This window comes from Coenobita brevimanus, chromosome 94 (genome assembly GCF_032717465.1).
Source record: "Coenobita brevimanus isolate Jiangsu-jjx chromosome 94, ASM3271746v2, whole genome shotgun sequence".
Classification (NCBI taxonomy): Eukaryota; Metazoa; Arthropoda; class Malacostraca; order Decapoda; family Coenobitidae; genus Coenobita; species Coenobita brevimanus.
This window is the reverse complement of record NC_137047.1, coordinates 24040412-24059228: the sequence shown is the minus strand read 5'-3', so window position 1 is coordinate 24059228 and position 18817 is coordinate 24040412. Positions and strand designations below refer to the sequence as shown.

The 18817-nt window shown below is 40.6% G+C and overlaps 1 protein-coding gene across 1 annotated transcript in view; it reads left to right on the top strand.

Moving 5' to 3' along the window:
* The window catches only part of LOC145412864 (ras GTPase-activating-like protein IQGAP1), a 220163-nt gene that overhangs the window by 169125 nt on the left and 32221 nt on the right, over positions 1–18817 (top strand). The window contains exons 24-26 of the mRNA XM_080282664.1: positions 2367–2461; positions 6214–6439; positions 11974–12136. Coding sequence (XP_080138790.1) covers positions 2367–2461; positions 6214–6439; positions 11974–12136 — 484 coding nt within the window. The remainder of the gene's footprint in view (positions 1–2366; positions 2462–6213; positions 6440–11973; positions 12137–18817) is intronic.

Genomic DNA, 18817 nt, shown 5'->3' with positions numbered 1-18817 from the left:
ATACAGTAATCCCTCTAATATCCGGACACCCAATATCCGAACATCCCCACTAACCGGACATAATCCTCCTGGGATCCAATATTCCCAAAATGGGCCAAAAACCGCAAAAAATTCGAAAAAAAATCTGACTTTTTTCCCTCCCATAATTTGAAATTCCCGCCTGGCGCCGAACAGCTGTTACACCATGGTCCCTTCACCCCTTCCTTCCTCCCCCTCCCCCCTCCCCTGTCAGGTTGCCATTTGGTATTTTTCATTACCAAGTGTGGGCCAATTTGGTAATGAAAAATTCGTTTGGTAATGAATTAGAATAATGCATTACCAAATGGATTTTTCACATGTATGAGGATACACAGGATGGAGATGGTGGATTGTTTGCTCTCTCTGATTAATCTGCCACCCTACATAGTGTGAAAATAATCAACATGGTGTTAGTTATAAGGAGAGTGATTACATGTATTTCCACTTGTATATATAATTAGTGAAGAATATATGCTAGCTTTACGAATTTGGTAATGAAAAGTTATATTTGACAATGAAAGTTGAGGAGATTGGTAATGTGGCTGTTGCGATCTGGCAACTCTGTTACCCCACCAACATCAACAGTCACAGCTTAACTCCGATGGAGAGCAGATACTCATAACAGTGCAAGCCACAGGTGCTTGTTTTTTGTGAATAAACAGTGAATAAACTGCAATACCTTGCCACTAGAACACACAGGAATTTACAGTGTTGTGCAGTGTTAAGAAATTAGAATTTAGAGTGCAGAGGATTAACTGTGGACTGCAAACTGGCGGTTCAAACCAGTCCAGGAGCAAGGAACTTGTAAGTACCCAGAATGTTTAATATTGTATAAACTCACCTCTAAAAATTCATTTTATGGTTCTTTTGCATTTATTTCAGTCTTTTATGTCCCTTATTGGTGTGATTTGGGTCTTAAATAGGTGCAATGCATGTCCAGAGGGAGTTGTTTAGGTGTTTTTCAGAGTTAGGGTCCATAAGTACAAGTCCATAAGCTGGGACCCAATATCCGGACAGGACCACTATCCGGACCTGCCTATGGCTCTATTACGTCGGATATTGGAGGGATTACTGTATTTACCCAATCGCTCCACTTCCCTCTTATATTCTTCCATTTTTCCATCCTCTTGTAACTTTTCCATCCTCCTTGTAAGAACTACTTCCTCCTGTCCTTACTTCTTCTATTTTTCCATTTTGTTAGGACTTTGATTCTGACCACCACTTGGTGGTGGTCAGAAAGTCCACTCCCCCATCCTCTGTATACTCTTGAATCCATTGCACACCTTCTCATCCTTTCATCCACACACACATAATCAGTCATTGCCTTCTGTTCATTCAGTTCACCACCCACCCTTCTCATCACTCGCCACGTATACCTCTACGTATATCATTTTGTGCCTGAAGTGGATATTATCTACCACCAACCCCCTCCTGGCACAAAAGTCCACTAAAGCACTGCCATTCTCATCCATCTCTGCCGGCACACCCCACTCACCAACTACTCCATCCACCTTCACATTCCCTACTTTTCCATTCATATCTTCGGTCAGAAACACTCTCTCATTCATTTCAAACTTTTCCATACACACTTCCATATTTGTCCAGAACTCATCTCTCAATATGCTTTTACAATCTTGCGTTGGTGCATACACGAAGTTGTTTTCCGGGGAGGGGCACTAACCCTCTGCTAACCCACTTGTTGTCACATAGGGAACATGTGCTGGTTGGTTATAAGGTTACCACCCAGCGTTGTAAGTGCTTCCCTGGTTTACAGGAAAGTATTTGGCTTGCCAATCAGTGTAGAGCTACCCCAAAAAATAGGGTATCACTGCTGATTTATGTCTAAATTGTGATTGGATCAGTGATCAACACATACAGTAAGTGCAGACACAAGTGGATTACAGCACTATAGCTGCTGTGCCACACCTAACCAAACCATTGCAACTCACACTCATCAAAACACACTTGCTTCTCAATACATTTCATAGCACTGTCAGTTTAATTGATAGTGGTGACTGTCAGATTTTAGTCATTACATTTAGTAGGTAATTTTATCTAACTTAAATATTTTTGTATTTATGCTTAATGTACAAGGACAGACAGTGTGCCCAATCTTTTCAGTCAAAAATATGGCTCCAGACTAACTTCTTAAGTAGAAAGACTATATAGCTTATTTAAAGATGCCTTAGAACAAAGCCCCAATTTTCCTTTAAGGTTATAGTGTCAAAAGACAGTTTTTAGCAATGTGCTACAACCTTGGATGTAACCCTTAGATAGTGTGAGGGATTGCTATGTTGTAGTTCTGTGTTAATATGAATAAGTGTGGTAACAGCTGATTTTGCATTCAGGTGCTAAGCGATAGTAACATGCAGATCAACACCAATCCAGTAGAAATATACAAATCCTGGATCAATCAGCTCGAGATGAATTCTGGTCAAACCAGGTAAGAACAGTCACTGTTGTTTGTATTAGAAAGTGAGGCTCATGCTGAGTTAATTTATATCATAACTTTCACATCAGCAGTGAAAATAATATAATGATTTTGGAATTTCAATTGGATAGTTGTCAGTGTTCTTTGCAGAAAAAGTAAGTCATCCAAACTGCTCATTAAAGATAGTATTTCATTCTGAAAGTATTAGAAGTGCTTTAAAGACAGTATTTTATTATGATGGTATTAGAAGGTAGAATTATTTTCTCCTTACTTCTGTCATAGTTGTCCTTTGGTAAAATAATTTTCACATTTTTTTATAGCCTTGTTTTATGTTATAGTTTATAAATAACTGATGTTGCCTTGAAAGAACTGTCAGCAAATGGTTTATGAAACTGTAGGCATTTGCATGGCAGGTTTAACAGCAGAATTTCAGTTACACACCATGCCATTAAAAATTGATTATATAATTATGTTGTCAAAATGTCTTTTTAACAAACTTAGGAGCCCACATTTGAAATAATATGAGGGACAGATGGTGTTCCCAGCATGTGATACTCCATTGATTATACTGGTAGACTGATGGAGGAGTAGGATTACACCATGTTGTTCACAGAGTGGTGGCCGTCTTATTGCCATATAAATGTCATTTACTGTTGTTATTAATGTATGATTATTGTCACGGGGTTTTTAAGATTATACAATATTGAAGGATGATTTCCAATTACACTGAAGAGCAGGGACAATGAATTGTCTTGCTAAAATCAAGCAATGATTACTTTATGCTGGCTTGCTTCGCTCGATTCTCTAAGAACGAGAATTTATAAACTTTCTCAACAGTACACAGCAGAGACTAATTCCTCACAATTGCTGTTTATTGGTACTGTTAGCCTATGGAGAAAGTGACTTCACCCCTGACAATAAATAACTAATACTATTAACCCTTTAACCGCGGGTGTCATCCCAGAATGACATTGCAAAAACTGGACCAAACCGCGGGTGTCATTCTCGAATGGCTGTGAATATTTTGAATACCGCACGTTTTTTCTGCGCGCCAATTGTTTCAAGGGAGAGTAGCTATTAAGTTCTTTCACTCCAGCCGACCCCCACCTCCCTCCTCTCACCCCCCGGGCCCCCACCTCCCACCCCCCGGGCCCCCACCTCCCACCCCCCGGGCCCCCTACCCCACCCCTGACCAAACACGCATCAGTATCTGTCCAGCTGTGTGAGTGACAACACCGCTGATGTGGCAGTGAAGTGCGGGCAGTTACAGTGCCTTTTACCTGCCTCAGTGAACACAGAGTGGGTGTTTATCATATGTGCAGTGTTCATATGTGTTTATAGTATTATTATCAGAATGAGGTTGGCATTTGGTAATGGTGTGTGAGCGAAAAATAGTGATTTTAGATCGCTCACTTCTAATGGCACTGCCCATCCAGTGATAGTCAACGAAATCATGAAACCTACATCATTGCAAAGCCGAAGGTTAGTACTTTCTAATGGTACCTTATTTTTCGCTCGAGATTTATTCTGTGCAGAGTTATAAAGGTTTAAAGTTTGTTTACATTTTGGCTGGAACCCCTGCGGGGGAGGCCAGTCGGGTCAAGACAGTGCCCGCGGTTAAAGGGTTAATAATATCAGGTTCTTGCTGATGCGTTAACTCCTAGAAGGCACAACGGATTTTAAGCTTAATACAGTAAGACTGGCCCAAGTACCAGTTATGAATAGCAATGCATTTATGCAAGCTAGGAGCTATAACTAGAATAAGCTTAATTATGGAGAAATGAAACACGAGTTTACATTACATTAAGCTCAAAGAAAAAGAACTGTTAAATTTATTGATTACAAAGGAATAAATTTAACGTTACATTTCAAAGTGAATTCAAATAAAGAGATCGCACTCACTCACTCACTATCTATCTATCTATCTATCTATTGCCAGACGCCATAATCCCGTACAGGGTGGCCATTTGACTCTGAGTTATTTGTTTTACAGGGAGCGGCACTAACCCTCCACCAACCCACTTGACACGTAGGGAGCACATATGGTTTGGTTATATGGTTACCACCCAGCGTTGTAAGTGGTTTCTTGGCTTACAGGAAACCATTTGGCTTGTCACTCAACGTAAAGCCACCTGTAATGGAAAGAAAAGCAATATGTAGTGACAGGAAAGATGTGAGAAATAGGAAGAGAGGAGGGCAGGCACAGAAAAAGAATAATAAAGGCTAAGGAAGAAGTAGGCAGCACTACATCAAGTGAGTGGATGATGGTCAAAAGCTAAATTCTTAAACCTAGGAAAACATCATGCGGCGCAGCCGGCTGGCATGTGAGGGAACAGCACCTTAACTAAACTCTTAAATCTAGGAAAACAAAAAGAAAATACTGGTCAAAGAGTGGACTAAGCGTTGACTGGGTTGCACTCGCTGTCTCTCGCCAATCACAGCTGTGTGGGAATACGGCGATGGTGGGAACTAGGTGTCGTTGAGGAAGGACACTGCCACACACAACCTACTTCCGTGGCTCTCAAATCTTGACTGTCTAACTCGTGGGAAAGAAAGGAGCGCTGTGGCCTCATTTCTAATGGCTAGAATGAGTGAAACACACCCAAAACAAATCGCTCAGCAGAAGTGCTAATGTCTCACACAGAGACGATCACATATGACTGAAAAATTGATTTGAAAAGACTCCCGACCGAATGAGCGGTTAACTGAATGATAAACTGGGATTCCAGTAGAGTTCGCGGTTTCCCACAAAAGCCAATGTCACTAGCCGACTTGTGACAATTATCACCTAGCCTTTCAGTGTGTCAGTATGGTATTTATGATTGGAGAGAATAAGAGGTCAGACTTGGGTGTGTTTAGTAATGATAGATAGTCATTCATTCATCATCCAATCCTACGTTGCCCCATGAGGAGCGTAGAAGCCTGGGGCTAGGCAGTTGGTCCTGACCTTTAAGATGAGAGTGACCAACTTCATTCATCCCTGAGTGGCATTACATGAGCAATAAGCCCCAATCACCCCTTGGATATAAACCTTCACCGGCTCAATCCGATTGGAGCACAATAATTACCCACTAAACCACCAGGTGCCAAAATTTGGTTATATGGTTACCACCCAGCATAGTAAATTGTTTCCTGGTGTACAGGAAACCATTTGGCTTGTCACTCAGTGTAGAGTCACCCATGGGCAGAAGGAAGAGGAAGGAATGAAAGACAGACGAGGGAGTGTAAAGTCACCCGCAGGCAGAAAGACGAGGAAAGAATGAAGGAAAGAAAGACAGAAGAAGATGGAAGGAAAGAAGGATGAAGGAGAGGACAGGGCTGACAACCGAGAGCAGCACTACATTGAGTGAGTGGATGGTTAGTACCCCCACCTACCACAAGTAATTTATTAAATTCTCTCTTAAGGATCTGGCATTAAAAATTAGGGTAGAAATAAGAGTTATAAAAAGGGAGTGAAGTTAATCATGATGGATGGAATGGAATATTTCAAATGATATCAGGATTATTCAAATGGTCTTGTGCTTCTCTATTGTAGTGAAAAGTTGATACAGTCTTTGAATACTGTAGTGTATTTCTTGACATTATTTCTTCTCATCCAGTGAGACACATGTGTAGTAGTGGTAGTACTGTACAGACTTTGAATGAGTAATTTCCCACTACAGTATGCATGCATAGATAACTTTGTATTAAAAGCCAACATTGCAGATGAACATAGCACTAAGCAGGTAATTATTATTATATATACAGTATATTTTTCCTTTTAGTGGGCTCCCCTACTCAGTAAACCAGGACCAGGCACTGCAGTACCCTGAGGTGCAGAAGAGACTGACTCAAGCCATTACCAAGCTGAAGGAAGTCACACTCTCATTTTGTGACCAAATTACAAACAACAGAGACCTCATTCCATATGCAATGCTGTATATGGCACGGGTTATGAGAGCAGCCTTACAGCGCAGGTTTCCTCACATAGCTGAGAAGGAAATTTTAAAGGTAAGTTGCTCTTTGCTGTAAATATTCAGCCAGTATTTTGTAATAAATCTGAATGGTAACCATACAACCAAACCCTTGGGTAGGGGAGAAGGAATATTACCCCCAGAATCCCTGTATGCCTAATTGGTGAAAAGTGAGGGGGTGGTGCAGATTAGCAGTCTCCCACTGTCTCTTATAATGCATCTAGAAAACTTCTAATCTGGGTCCTGTGCCTGCTAAGGGCCCAGAAAAGATTGGGAGGCTCTTATGTAGGTGATGAACATGTCAGGTGTGAATGATTCATATAAACAAGTGAAAGTAGGGAATGAGTTCAAGGATGCAAAGTTTGATATAGTTGGTGCTGTGAGAGACCAAGATGAAAGAGGGTGATGTGGATGAGTGGGAGGATATGAAGCTGTTGTTATTGTTACTCAGTTATGCTCTGCCTGACCAAGTAGACTCATTGGCTGCAGGTAGCTAGCTTCTCCCATGGGAGTGTCCCACAAGTACCCTATGCTGTTGATGTATCTTCATCTTGGTGTATCATGTGATGTGCAGTGCTCCATCATGTCTGTTGTGTCATGTAGGCCCAATTTACAAGCGAGGCATGTGTTGTCTAACTCAGTCCACCCTAAATATAAAGTGGTTGCTCATTGGTGTCGTGGATGGTGTCCTGACATAAACCCTGCTAGCTGAGCTCAATCAACTCTTATTTAACCCCTTTTAGCCGCTGACGTTGAATGACACATTGCTGTTCCAATGCTGATGACATCAAGTTTGCACGAGCTATAAAAAACTGTGAACAGTTACGGGAAAGCAGTTACTCAGGCAGTTACTTCTCGGATGTTTTCGCCAACATGTTTACATGTTAATGGCACATGCACTGTAATTTTATGAATCTTCCCTTCATTCTTTCCCCTTCCTTCTGCCTGTGGTTGACTCTACACTGAGTGACAAGCCAAATGGTTTCCTGTACACCAGGAAACCATTTACTAGGCAACCATATAACCAACTTTTGGCACCTGGTGGTTTAGTTGGTAATTATTAGGCTCCAATCGGATTGAGCTGGTGAAGGTTTATATCCAAGGGGTGGTTGGGGTTTATTGCTCATGTAATGCCACTCAGGGATGAGTGAGGCTGGTCACTCATCTTAAATGTTGGGACCAACTGCCTAGCCCTGGGCCCCTACACTCCTCATGAGGCAATGTAGGATTGGATGTTGGATGGATGGACTTACGTGAATCGTAGTGAATCACAGGATGGGTTTAGGAAGCTAAAAAAAAAAACGTTCCCAGGTGCACTAGACAATTCTCATCACATCTGTATTTAAAAAAAAAAAAAAAATGGTCTCGGGGTCTCGGGGCCAGCCAGGGGAGCATACAAATTTCTGAAGGCACAGCCATTGAAGGGTTAATGATACCTCCAGAGAGGGATGTCTGGAGTGGAGGCTTGTAGTATAATTTTCTGGTTGAGCTGTTCTACTGCCCTGGGCATGAAGTGGGTGTGTAGGTGTTCGTTCATTGTTAGTGTAGGAGCGTCTTTAGATGGGATGTTGCCGAAGAGGTAATGATAATGTTTGTGATGATGATTTTGTGCCTAGTTGTATTGTGTGATTTTGTCATATAATGACAGGAGTGTTTTGTGTTGGCACAAGCTGCCACGTAGAACTGAATGCCTCTGATAGTGAGATAATCCCTAACAGTGATGACGGTAGCTTCAGAATGTAAATCTATCTATAGCCCGACGCCCTAATCCTGCAAAGGGTGGCCGCAGACAAAACGCCTCCAAGTCGTTCTGTCACCCACCATTTGACTACGCTACCCCCAACTCACTCCCCCCTCCCTCATATACCTCTCAACTCCATCCCTCCACCTCATCCTTGGTCTACCCCTCCCTCTCCCTCCCTCCGCCTCACCTACATGCACCCTCTTAGTCAGTCTTTCATGCTCCATTCTCTCCACATGTCCAAACCACCTCAGTGTATTTCTCTTTATCTTCTCAACCACATCCACATCCACCCCACAACGTTCCTTCATTTCTTCATTCGTCAACCCGTCCCTCCATGTCACTCCACATGCTCCTCTCAAGTAACTCATTTCCACTGCTCTCACTCTTGACTTGTTCCCCTCTTTGCAAGGTCCATGTCTCGCTTCCATACGTCAGGGTAGGGATCACAATACTATCATGCAGTGACTTCTTAACATCCATACTCACCTCCCTATTTCTCATCGCTGCTTTCAGTGAATCAACAACCTTCCTTCCCTGTTGCACCCTTTCACGCACTTCATCCCTCAACGTTCCATCCTTACTCATCACACTACCCAAGTACTTGAATGCACTCACATTCTCCATATCCTCACCATCCAACCTCACTGTACATTCTGTGACTTCATTCCTCTCAAACACCATAACTTTACTCTTGTTTACATTAACTTTCAGATTCCTCATCCTACACACTGTCCCAAATTCATTCACCAAACCTTGCAACTCCCATTCATCTTCACTCAACAATACTGTATCATCAGCAAACAGCAACACCGGAATCTTCCAAATCTCACCCTGATTCATTAGAGCCACCCCCACATCCACTGCCCTACCTTGCACCTCATTTACAACCCCATCCATGTATATATTAAACAGCCATGGAGACATCACACAACCCTTTTTCAGTCCCACATTGAGATCAAAGAACTCACTCAGCTCACCATCCACTCGCACTGTAGCCCTAGCTCCTTCGTACGTACTCTTCACAGCACTCAACAATTTCCCCTCCACTCCATATATTCTTAATACCGTCCACATACCTTGCCTATCTATTCTGTCATAAGCTTTCTCCAAGTCCATGAAGGCAGCATACACTACATACAGCTACATAAAAAGTATTGGTGCATCCAATAATGATATATAGGATGTTGTTTGTGTAATCTGCACGGTTGTATAGTGGTTTTTTTTAGATAGGTGGCCCTGCTGTGGAGGCATAGGACATCACTGATCTGATAAATTTCTTTTAGAGAGAATACTTCTTTTTGAAGGCCAAAGTCCATCCCTGCAAGAGGTCTTAAGTGCATTTAATCTGGGGATGTATTATCTCTGTGTCATTTATGTGGTCCATGAAGATGAGTCCTGTCATATATCACTCCAGGGATCTTGGTGAAAGGGGTATGAGGCACACGTTGTCTGCAAACCATTTCTGATGAGTATTAAGTTATACTTCCTGTAGTGTACGTTCTGTGTCTGTGATGTAGTTTATAGTTATTATTGTAATATCTGCATATGAAGCAATGGTTGTGGATGGTTCTGTTGTGAGAGTATTATACATGTATAGGTATAGCATTAGTGAAAGAATGGAGCCCTGAGGTACCCTGTTAGAGAAGTTTCATCTTCATGATGGCTTGCACTGGAATGTCAGATGCGCTTGTCTGCCTGCAAGACAATTGGATGAGATAGGTGATGGTTGTTGAGAGAGATGACTTTTGGTGTGATGTGGTTGTGACTGGAGAGAAAAATTGATGAGGCAGTTTTAATACTTCAGTAAAGTAACAGAAAAGAGAGGTAAGTGTGCGTGTTTAGTAGCCCAGGGAAGGAAGATTGCTGGTGTTTTAAAGGCGTTAATACTAATCAAAGGTCTGAGCGTGGAGGCTGCAAGAGGTTAGCATGAAAATTTGTAGTTTTATTTCATTTAAAAAGACCCCAGCATGCATGCATGCAGCAGTCTTGGTCACCTAATGCTGGCTCTCGACACTGCTCGATCTCTAGCATCCTCCCTATTCAGTCACTTATCCCTTAGGTCACACTCTGTAACCTTATCCCAGGTCTTTTCAGTCTGCCTTTTGCAGCCCTTCCCTCAATGTTCACACCTCTGCAGCCAGTTGTCATCCTCCATTCCCTCCATATCCCCAAACCATCTCAACCTACCTCATCTCTCTCTTCTTCAGTGTTCACACCTCTGCAGCCACTTGTCATCCTCCGTTCCCTCCAGATCCCCAAACCATCTCAACCTCTCTCTGTCTGTCTGTCTGTCTGTCTCTCTCTCTCTCTCTCTCTCTCTCTCTCTCTCTCTCCCCCCCCCCCCCACAATCCAGTGTTGCCCCACGAGGAGCGTAGGAGCCCGGGGTTCATTGCTTACGAAACCCCAACCATTCCTTGGATATAAACCCGCACCGGCCCAATCTCATTACAACACATACATTCCAGTCCCATCCTTCCTTTCACTACTCCAACCCCAGGTCTGTACAGTTGTATGGATGTGTACCATGGTATTGCTTGAGGGTGAAAAATCATTAGTAAGATTGGTAGAAGAGGGGCTGTTTAAGAATGTGTGTGGGGTGCATAGAGTTAAGAGGAGAGGAAAATAATGTAATCCAAGAAAGATGTAGAGTAAGGAAATCTATTAATGAAAGATATTGTGTATGCTTATATGGTAGATATGAGTAGTGAAAGGGTATGTGTGAGTGAATTTGATGGCAGGAGGAGTGAGATAGGCCCCAAAGAAGATGAATGGATAGGGTAAACAAGTGTGCAAGAGAGCAAGAAATGGACACCTATGGGACTAGGGGACTGACTGGGGTCAGAGTTGGTTGGAAAGATTATGCACAAAAGAACACTTATTAAGAGTTTGTTAATGGATAGAGCTGCCTAGCATTTGTATGTAAAAGAAATGAGATGCCTTGTTGCAGTGCTCAGCTCTGTAATTTAGGCCTTTGAGCCTGTGGTGGGTTATTCACCCAGTAACTTGGGGAACAAGGCCACTCCATTATCCAGGTTACCACAGATACCTCCCATAGGTGTTATCCCAGGTACTTATTTTACCTACCAACCCATAAAGGATGGATGGACACCTGAATCGAGTGATACCCGCTTCCTGCACTAGGGTTTGAACCCTGGTGCTCCTTCTTCCCAGGCCAGCAGCTTCACAGTCAGCAATGCCTATAAGATGGAGCTATGATTCTGGAGGCATGATTGGTTTTGTTGCCCCATTTCCCTGGGTATGTTGTTGATAGTACCCCATTTTCATACTTCTCTTTCCTTGTGTCTGGCTTCCATCTCATCCCATTCTTGGATTGGGAAAAAAGGTCAGGATGATGATAATGATGACAGTTTTCTTTCAGGATAAATCTTTATATATATATATATATATATATATATATATATATATATATATATATATATATATATATAGCATCATCATCATAATCATCATCAGCCGTTTGAGTATACACTGCAAGACCGGCCTGTCCTGACTGAAATCGGGACGATACAGCCAATGTATCTCTACCAAGTGGCTTAGGCTGTCTGGTAGGGATTGTATATATATATATATATATATATATATATATATCTATCTATCTATCTATCTATCTATATATATATATATATACATACATGCACACATACACACACTTGATTTGTTAACTGCTAAATCAACACTGATGTCGTGGTATGACTGTATGTCCCATAAACTTCGCTTGTATGTTGGGAATTAGATAACAAAATAAATTTGTTCATTATCTGAAATCAGTATTTCTTAGAGTGCTAACTAATGTTTGCATCCTCAGGTGGTTGGCAACCTTGTGTACTATCGGTACATAAACTCAGCCATTGTGGCTCCTGATGCATATGACATAGTCACAGTTGCGCCTGATGAAAAGTTGAATAACAACCAGCGTCGAAACCTGGCCAGCATAGCCAAAATTCTTCAGTTTGCTGCATCCAAGAAAGGTAATGTTGCAAGTGTGTATGTTATGTTGTATTGTTTCTTACTGCTGGATGGGGACAACAGATAAAAGTGATGTAAACACGATTGAAATTGGTAGTGGTCGTGAAGTAATGTTGCAGTGTCCGAGGTGTAGAGTGCACTGAAGAGATTGATGAATGGGTAGGTTGCTGGTGTTCGTGATGTATATGTGGAAATTAAATTTAGTGGGGAGAGAGAGAGGGAGAGGAATGAACTCTGTGTGAAATAACAATATGCCTGAAAACTTGGATAAGTGGGGTTATACTAAAGATGGAGCAATTACAGCTTTAATATCAGTTACAGACACAAACTGTTTTCCTTGAGCTTTCTAATGACAGTTGAAATTACAAATATGATTACAATGCTCAGTAACATTACAGATACAGTTTGAAAATCAAATGTTTGAGTATTATTACAGGTACAATTACAAGGTGCTGCCTGTCATCACATACAGTACACATTGAGGAATTATATACACGAGGTTAATGACCAGTAGTTACCATGTAATTCGAGAAGAAATGCAGAAGTGCCTGACTGTTGGTGTCTCCACTATCAACACTCTAAAACAATTTCAGCCACATCATGTGTAGGTGGCATTCAGTGAAATGACCATGGTTATAATGGAAATTGATCTGATTTAATATTGGATTTGGAGTTCACATGTACCATTAAATTTCAGTTACTTGGTCATAATTTAAATTATAACTACTGTATGTGATTGTTTTTTCAGTTATAATTACAGTTACAGATTTTGTATTCCTGAAGTTGATTACATTTTCAGTTAAATTACAAATGCAGTTACTCCAACCCTGAATTGTACTAGTGAAGCTGAAAATGGCTGTGATTGTACCTTGTATAAAAGTAAGTGTGATGAAAATTAATGTAAAAGCAACATGGCTAAACACGGTATATGTATGAAGGTGTACCTGACAAGGGTTTGGGACCTCCTTTTTAGCTTGATAGTCACTGGATTCACTTTGTCTGGTACGTGTGTGTGAGATCCATGTATAAAGAAAAAATAAAGTACCGGTACTGGTATGTGGAGATGGTTAAACTTGTAAGGTGGAACCAGGATTTTGGTTGATTGGATGATGTGTGAGAGATTATTTTGTTGTCCATTTCACTGGATGACATGGCAATGATATGTTTGAATTCATCCTTTATGGAATTAAGACATCAGGCTGTAGGTAGATAGATGTTGTTAGTAGTTCTCTAACTTTCATACACTGTTTCCCATCCTTCATTGAAAAAGCAATTTTTTTTGTGGTCACCCCTTATTTGATTAAGACATCTGGCTGTAGATATTATAGATGGTGTCAGTAGTTCTCTAACTTTCATACTCAGTTTCTCATCCTTAGTTAGAAAACAGTTAGGATGAATATGATGTTGGTGATAGCCTGATGCTTGTAACAGAGTGTAATGGTTTTATGTTCAAAAGCATAACTACATTTGTTGACTGGTATTCCATTCAGTGCAGGTTGTTGTACTTTAGTGAAAAAATTTGCAGTTGAGTAAACATGTTATATTACATTATGTTTAATGAACATGGACCATGCTAGCATGTGTACAGTTTCACATGATAGCAACTCTCCATGCAACATGATCTTGAACCATTTCCATTATCAAACCCCTATCGTGAATGTCCTCACACAAGACCTCCTCCCAAGTTTTCCTCAGTCCCTCTCTTGGCACTCTTCCCTCCACATCAGTGACTAAAACCGTCCTCATGTAGTTGTCCTTCTCTCCTCCTCTCACCATGTCAAAACCCTGTTAACCTAATGGTTTGCATTACTTTTCTAATATTTCTCATGCCAATTCTCTCTCATAGCACACTCTATTTGGTTTTGTCATTCAGTGAGTCCCTCCTCATCCATCTCTAAATTCTCATTTTAATGTTCCAGTCTACTTGTATCCTCTTTCACTGGTCAAGAATCATTGTCATACAGCATACCTGTAATAATTCTTCTGCATGTTTGGTAAAGTGAACTTGAAAGTTTTCTTTCAGAATTAAATATGTTCCTCAAATCCTAATGCACAAGAAAGTCTTGAAAGTCTTGTTTTGTATCTTATTCTGACTTCTCCCTTAAAATCTCTCTCTCTCTCTCTCTCTCTCTCTCTCTCTCTCTCTCTCACACACACACACACACACACACACACACACACACACGAACAGCCGGAGAGAGAGGTCGTCCCAGGCATCGCTCCTAACCTTGAGTAGTTTCAGGAATTTTGTCTGTCCTGTCTCCTAGGGTCTTTCTTTAAATTTAAAATAATGAAAGTTGGTAGACTACCAAAAATGTAAAGATTTGTTGGCAATAGTATACATGAATGTTTGTGGCTTATTCGGTAACAGCTGTTTAGGTACTTTACCGGTACGTTAAAGATGGCCGAAAATGTAAACAATGAGGGAATGGAATTTCAAGGATTTGATGCTAATACTAATGTTATGGACCTGGTGAAAACATTAATTATGAGGATTAGTGAACTCGAAAAAAAAGTAGAGAATCTAGTGATAAAGGATGTGTCAGGAAATACGGAAACCACCATACAGAGTCTAATCCAGTCCAACGAAACAGCCAATGAAGAGATTAAGAATTTGAAGAGGGAAAATGTTGAACTGAGGAGGAAACTTGAAGAGAGTACTAATAAAACGGAGAAGGTGAGTAATGTACTAGAAGAACACAAGGCAAAGTGGGCACACGTAGAAGAAGAACAGAAAGAAGTAGTCAGCTTAAGAGAGATCATCAAGGAAGAAAGGGAAATGAACAAGAAAGAAATGGAAGAAAATGTAGTGAAAATACTGAAGAAAGAAAAGAAAATAGTGAGAGAAACTGTAGAAAGGAACAGATGTGTGGTAGTATTTGGAAACAGGGAAGAGGAAGAAAAGGTTAGGTTCGCAAGACTCGAGAGAGACACGAACATGGTGAGAGGAATATTAGGCAAGATTGACCCCGAAGGAGACAAGTGGGTAAAAGAAATTGAGGAAGTATGGAGGATAGGGCCTTATAAGAAAGGGGAAACAAGACCAATGAGAGTCAAGTTTACATCAGAAAGTGTAATAAATGAGATACTTAAAGTGACCTGGAAATTAAGCAAAGAGGCGGGGATGGAAAATATTATAATAAGAAAAGATCTGAATGAAGAAGAAAGAGAAGTTTTAAAATCATTAAAGGAAGAAGTAAAGGAAAAAAATGATAAGAGGACAGAGGAAGAACGTAATACTTTTTTTTTGGAGAGTATTGGATATGAAAGTAAGGAAATGGTATTTAAGGAAATAGAAGTGAAGGAAACTAGGGGGGATGGTTGTGAAAGATCAGAAGTTGAGGAAGTGGTACGGACAGAGAGTAGGAGAGAAGAGGGTATTAATAATGTCAAAAATAATTTGAAGGTGATATATACTAATGTTGATGGTTTCATATCGACAAGGATCAAAATTAATGATTTCTTGAGAGAACATGAACCTGATGTCATGTGCTTTGTAGAGACCAAATTAAGAGAAGATATTGATGTTCATTTGGGAGATGGTAAATACAAACTGTGGAGAAAAGACAGAAAAGAAAAAAAGGGAGGAGGAGTGATGATAGCAGTGAAGAACAACATAAATGTAGATACAGTACTGTGGAAATGGGAGAAGGCAGGGCTGAAGTGATATATATGAAATTAGAAACTGGAGAGAATGTTAAGAGAGATATGGCGGTAGTGTATGTTCCCCCAAAGACGAGAGCATGGAAGGATGACGAATACCATGAGATGTTGTCAGATATGGCTAGCTACTTGCAAAAAATAATTGAGAAAAGCAATAATATAATTTTGGTGGGTGACTTTAATTGTAAAGAGGTGAACTGGGAGGAATGGTACTCGGGAGGCAGCGAGGATTCGTGGGGTACTATGTTATTAAATATAATAATGAATAATGTGATGACGCAGTGGGTCAAAGAAGAGACACGGTTTCGAGGTGAGGACACACCAGCAAGGTTAGATTTACTGTTCACCAAAGAACCCGATGTAATAGAATCATTGGAATATCTCTGTCCTTTGGGAAAAAGTGATCACGTGGTCATTGAGTTCCAGATGTTAATAGGAAACGTCGAGCCAAGAGACGAGCTTCATAGACAGGGAAGATACAACTTTGGCAAAGCAAATTTTACAGGATTGAGAAACTTTTTTGAAAATGCGGATTGGAGAAAATTCAGAGAAACAAGAGAGATACAGAGGAAGTGGGATATCTTTCTAGACCTCTATAATTTGGGAGTGGAAAAATTTGTACCAAGAGTAAGAGGGAAAGAAAACATGAAAAAGGAGTGGTTTAATAGAAGGTGTATGATAGCCAAAAAAAAGAGAGATAAGGCGTGGAACAATTGGAGAAAGAGAGGTAACGACAGAACAAAGGAAGAATATAAAAGAACAAGAAACGAATACACAAGAATACGTAGGGAAGAAGAAAGGAATTTTGAAAAAGGTATAATTGACAAAGGCAAGGATGAACCCAAACTGTTTTATAGATTTGTTAATGGCAAACTGAAACAAAAGGAAGGAATCACCAAGCTGAAAGTAGATGGAGAGGTCTTTAAGGATGCGGCAATGCAGGCAGAAATAATGAACAAACGTTTCCAGTCAGTTTTCACTAAAGAAAAGGAGCTTGTGGAAGGGGAGGGAGTGATTAGAAATGTTCCGGTGATGAAAGATATAAAAGTGGAGGTGCAGGAAGTGTATAAATTACTGGAAACTCAAGATGTAAGGAAAGCCCCAGGACCTGATGGAATTTCTAATTGGGTACTGAAGGAATGCAGAGAACAACTGGCAGATAAAATTCACAGCTTAATTGTATGCTCACTGGAAGAGGGGAAAGTGCCAAAAGAATGGAAGAGGGCAAATGTGGTACCAATTTACAAGGGAGGAAACAGGGAAGAACCCCTGAATTATAGACCAGTGTCTCTAACCAGCATGGTCGCAAAATTGTGTGAGAGAATCCTGAAAGACAGATGGATAAAATATCTGGAAGAGATGAATATTTTGGCTGAATGTCAGTTTGGATTCAGAAGTGGAAGGTCATGTGTTTCAAACTTGTTGAGCTTTTACTCAAGAGCGATTGATGTGGTACAGGAGAGAGATGGTTGGGTGGATTGTGTGTACTTAGACTTAGAGAAGGCCTTTGACAAGGTACCTCATAAGAGACTAATGTGGAAACTAGAATATATAGGAGGACTAAAGGGGAAACTTCTGGAATGGATGAGAGACTTTTTGAGAGACAGACAAATGAGGACAGTAATAAAGGAAAAGATGTCTGGATGGAGGGAAGTAACAAGTGGAGTCCCTCAAGGCTCAGTGTTGGCGCCAGTAATGTTCCTGATTTACGTAAATGATATGGTAGATGGAGTGAACAGTTATACGAGTCTGTTTGCTGATGATGTAAAGATCTTGAGGAAGATAGAGGTTGAGGAGGATTGTAAAATACTGCAGGAGGATTTGGATAGGATACACAATTGGAGCCGGACGTGGGAAATGAAATTTAATGTAAAGAAATGTAAAATATTGGAAATGGGTAAAAGTACCAGGAGACCATCACTGAATTATTTTTTGGGTAATGAATTAATCACAAAAAGGAGAGAAGAGAAAGATTTGGGAGTGCTGGTCCAAGATAGTTTGTCACCAGAAAAGCACATTAACAAGATAGTTGGAGAGACTTATAAGCTTTTGACTAACATAGGAGTAGCATTTCATTATATGGATGAGGAAATGATGAAAAAATTGATGGTGGCCATGATCCGCCCCAGGTTAGAATATGCAGCGGTAGTGTGGTCCCCACACAAAAAGAAAGATATAAACAAGATTGAGAGAATACAAAGAACAGCAACCAAGATGGTCCCCAGTCTGACAGACCTGTCATACAGAGAGAGGCTGGAAAAACTGGATTTGCCTTCGTTAGAGGAAAGGAGAAAGAGGGGAGACATGATTGCGGTGTTCAGGACCATGGTGGGAGTAGATAAAATTGACAAAGAAGATCTGTTTGTATGGGATAAGAGAGCAACAAGAGGACATGGAATGAAATTGAAAAAGTCAAGCTGCTTGAAGGATATCAAGAAATATAGCTTTCCTTACAGAAGTATAGACTTATGGAATAGCCTGGACAAAGAGATCGTCCAGTCTAAAAACTTAAACGAGTTTAAAGTTAAATTCGACTTATTGAGAAACAGCGACGGAAACCCACGAGCATAGTACATTCCGTGTATATCACAATTAGGTATATTCTTAAATATTTGGAACGACTTAGACAAAGAGGTGGTGCATGAGAAAAACATTCATGTGTGTAAAGGTAGACTTGATAAATGTGGATATGGAGACAGGACAACACGAGCATTGCTCAATTCCTGTATACTACAAATAGGTAAATACAAATAGGTAAATACACACACACACACACACACACACACACACACACACACACACACACACACACACACACACACACACACACACACACACACACACACACACAGAAATTACTCTATTTTTTATCACATTGAAGGTTAAGAATCCATCTCCATTAAACCATTGAGGACAAAAGCTTCATTCAGTAAAATTCAAGACAGGGTGGGGGCATTCACCGTCCAGTCACTCGATGTAGTACAGCACTCGGGTGATTGCCCTTTCCTCTCTTCCTTCCT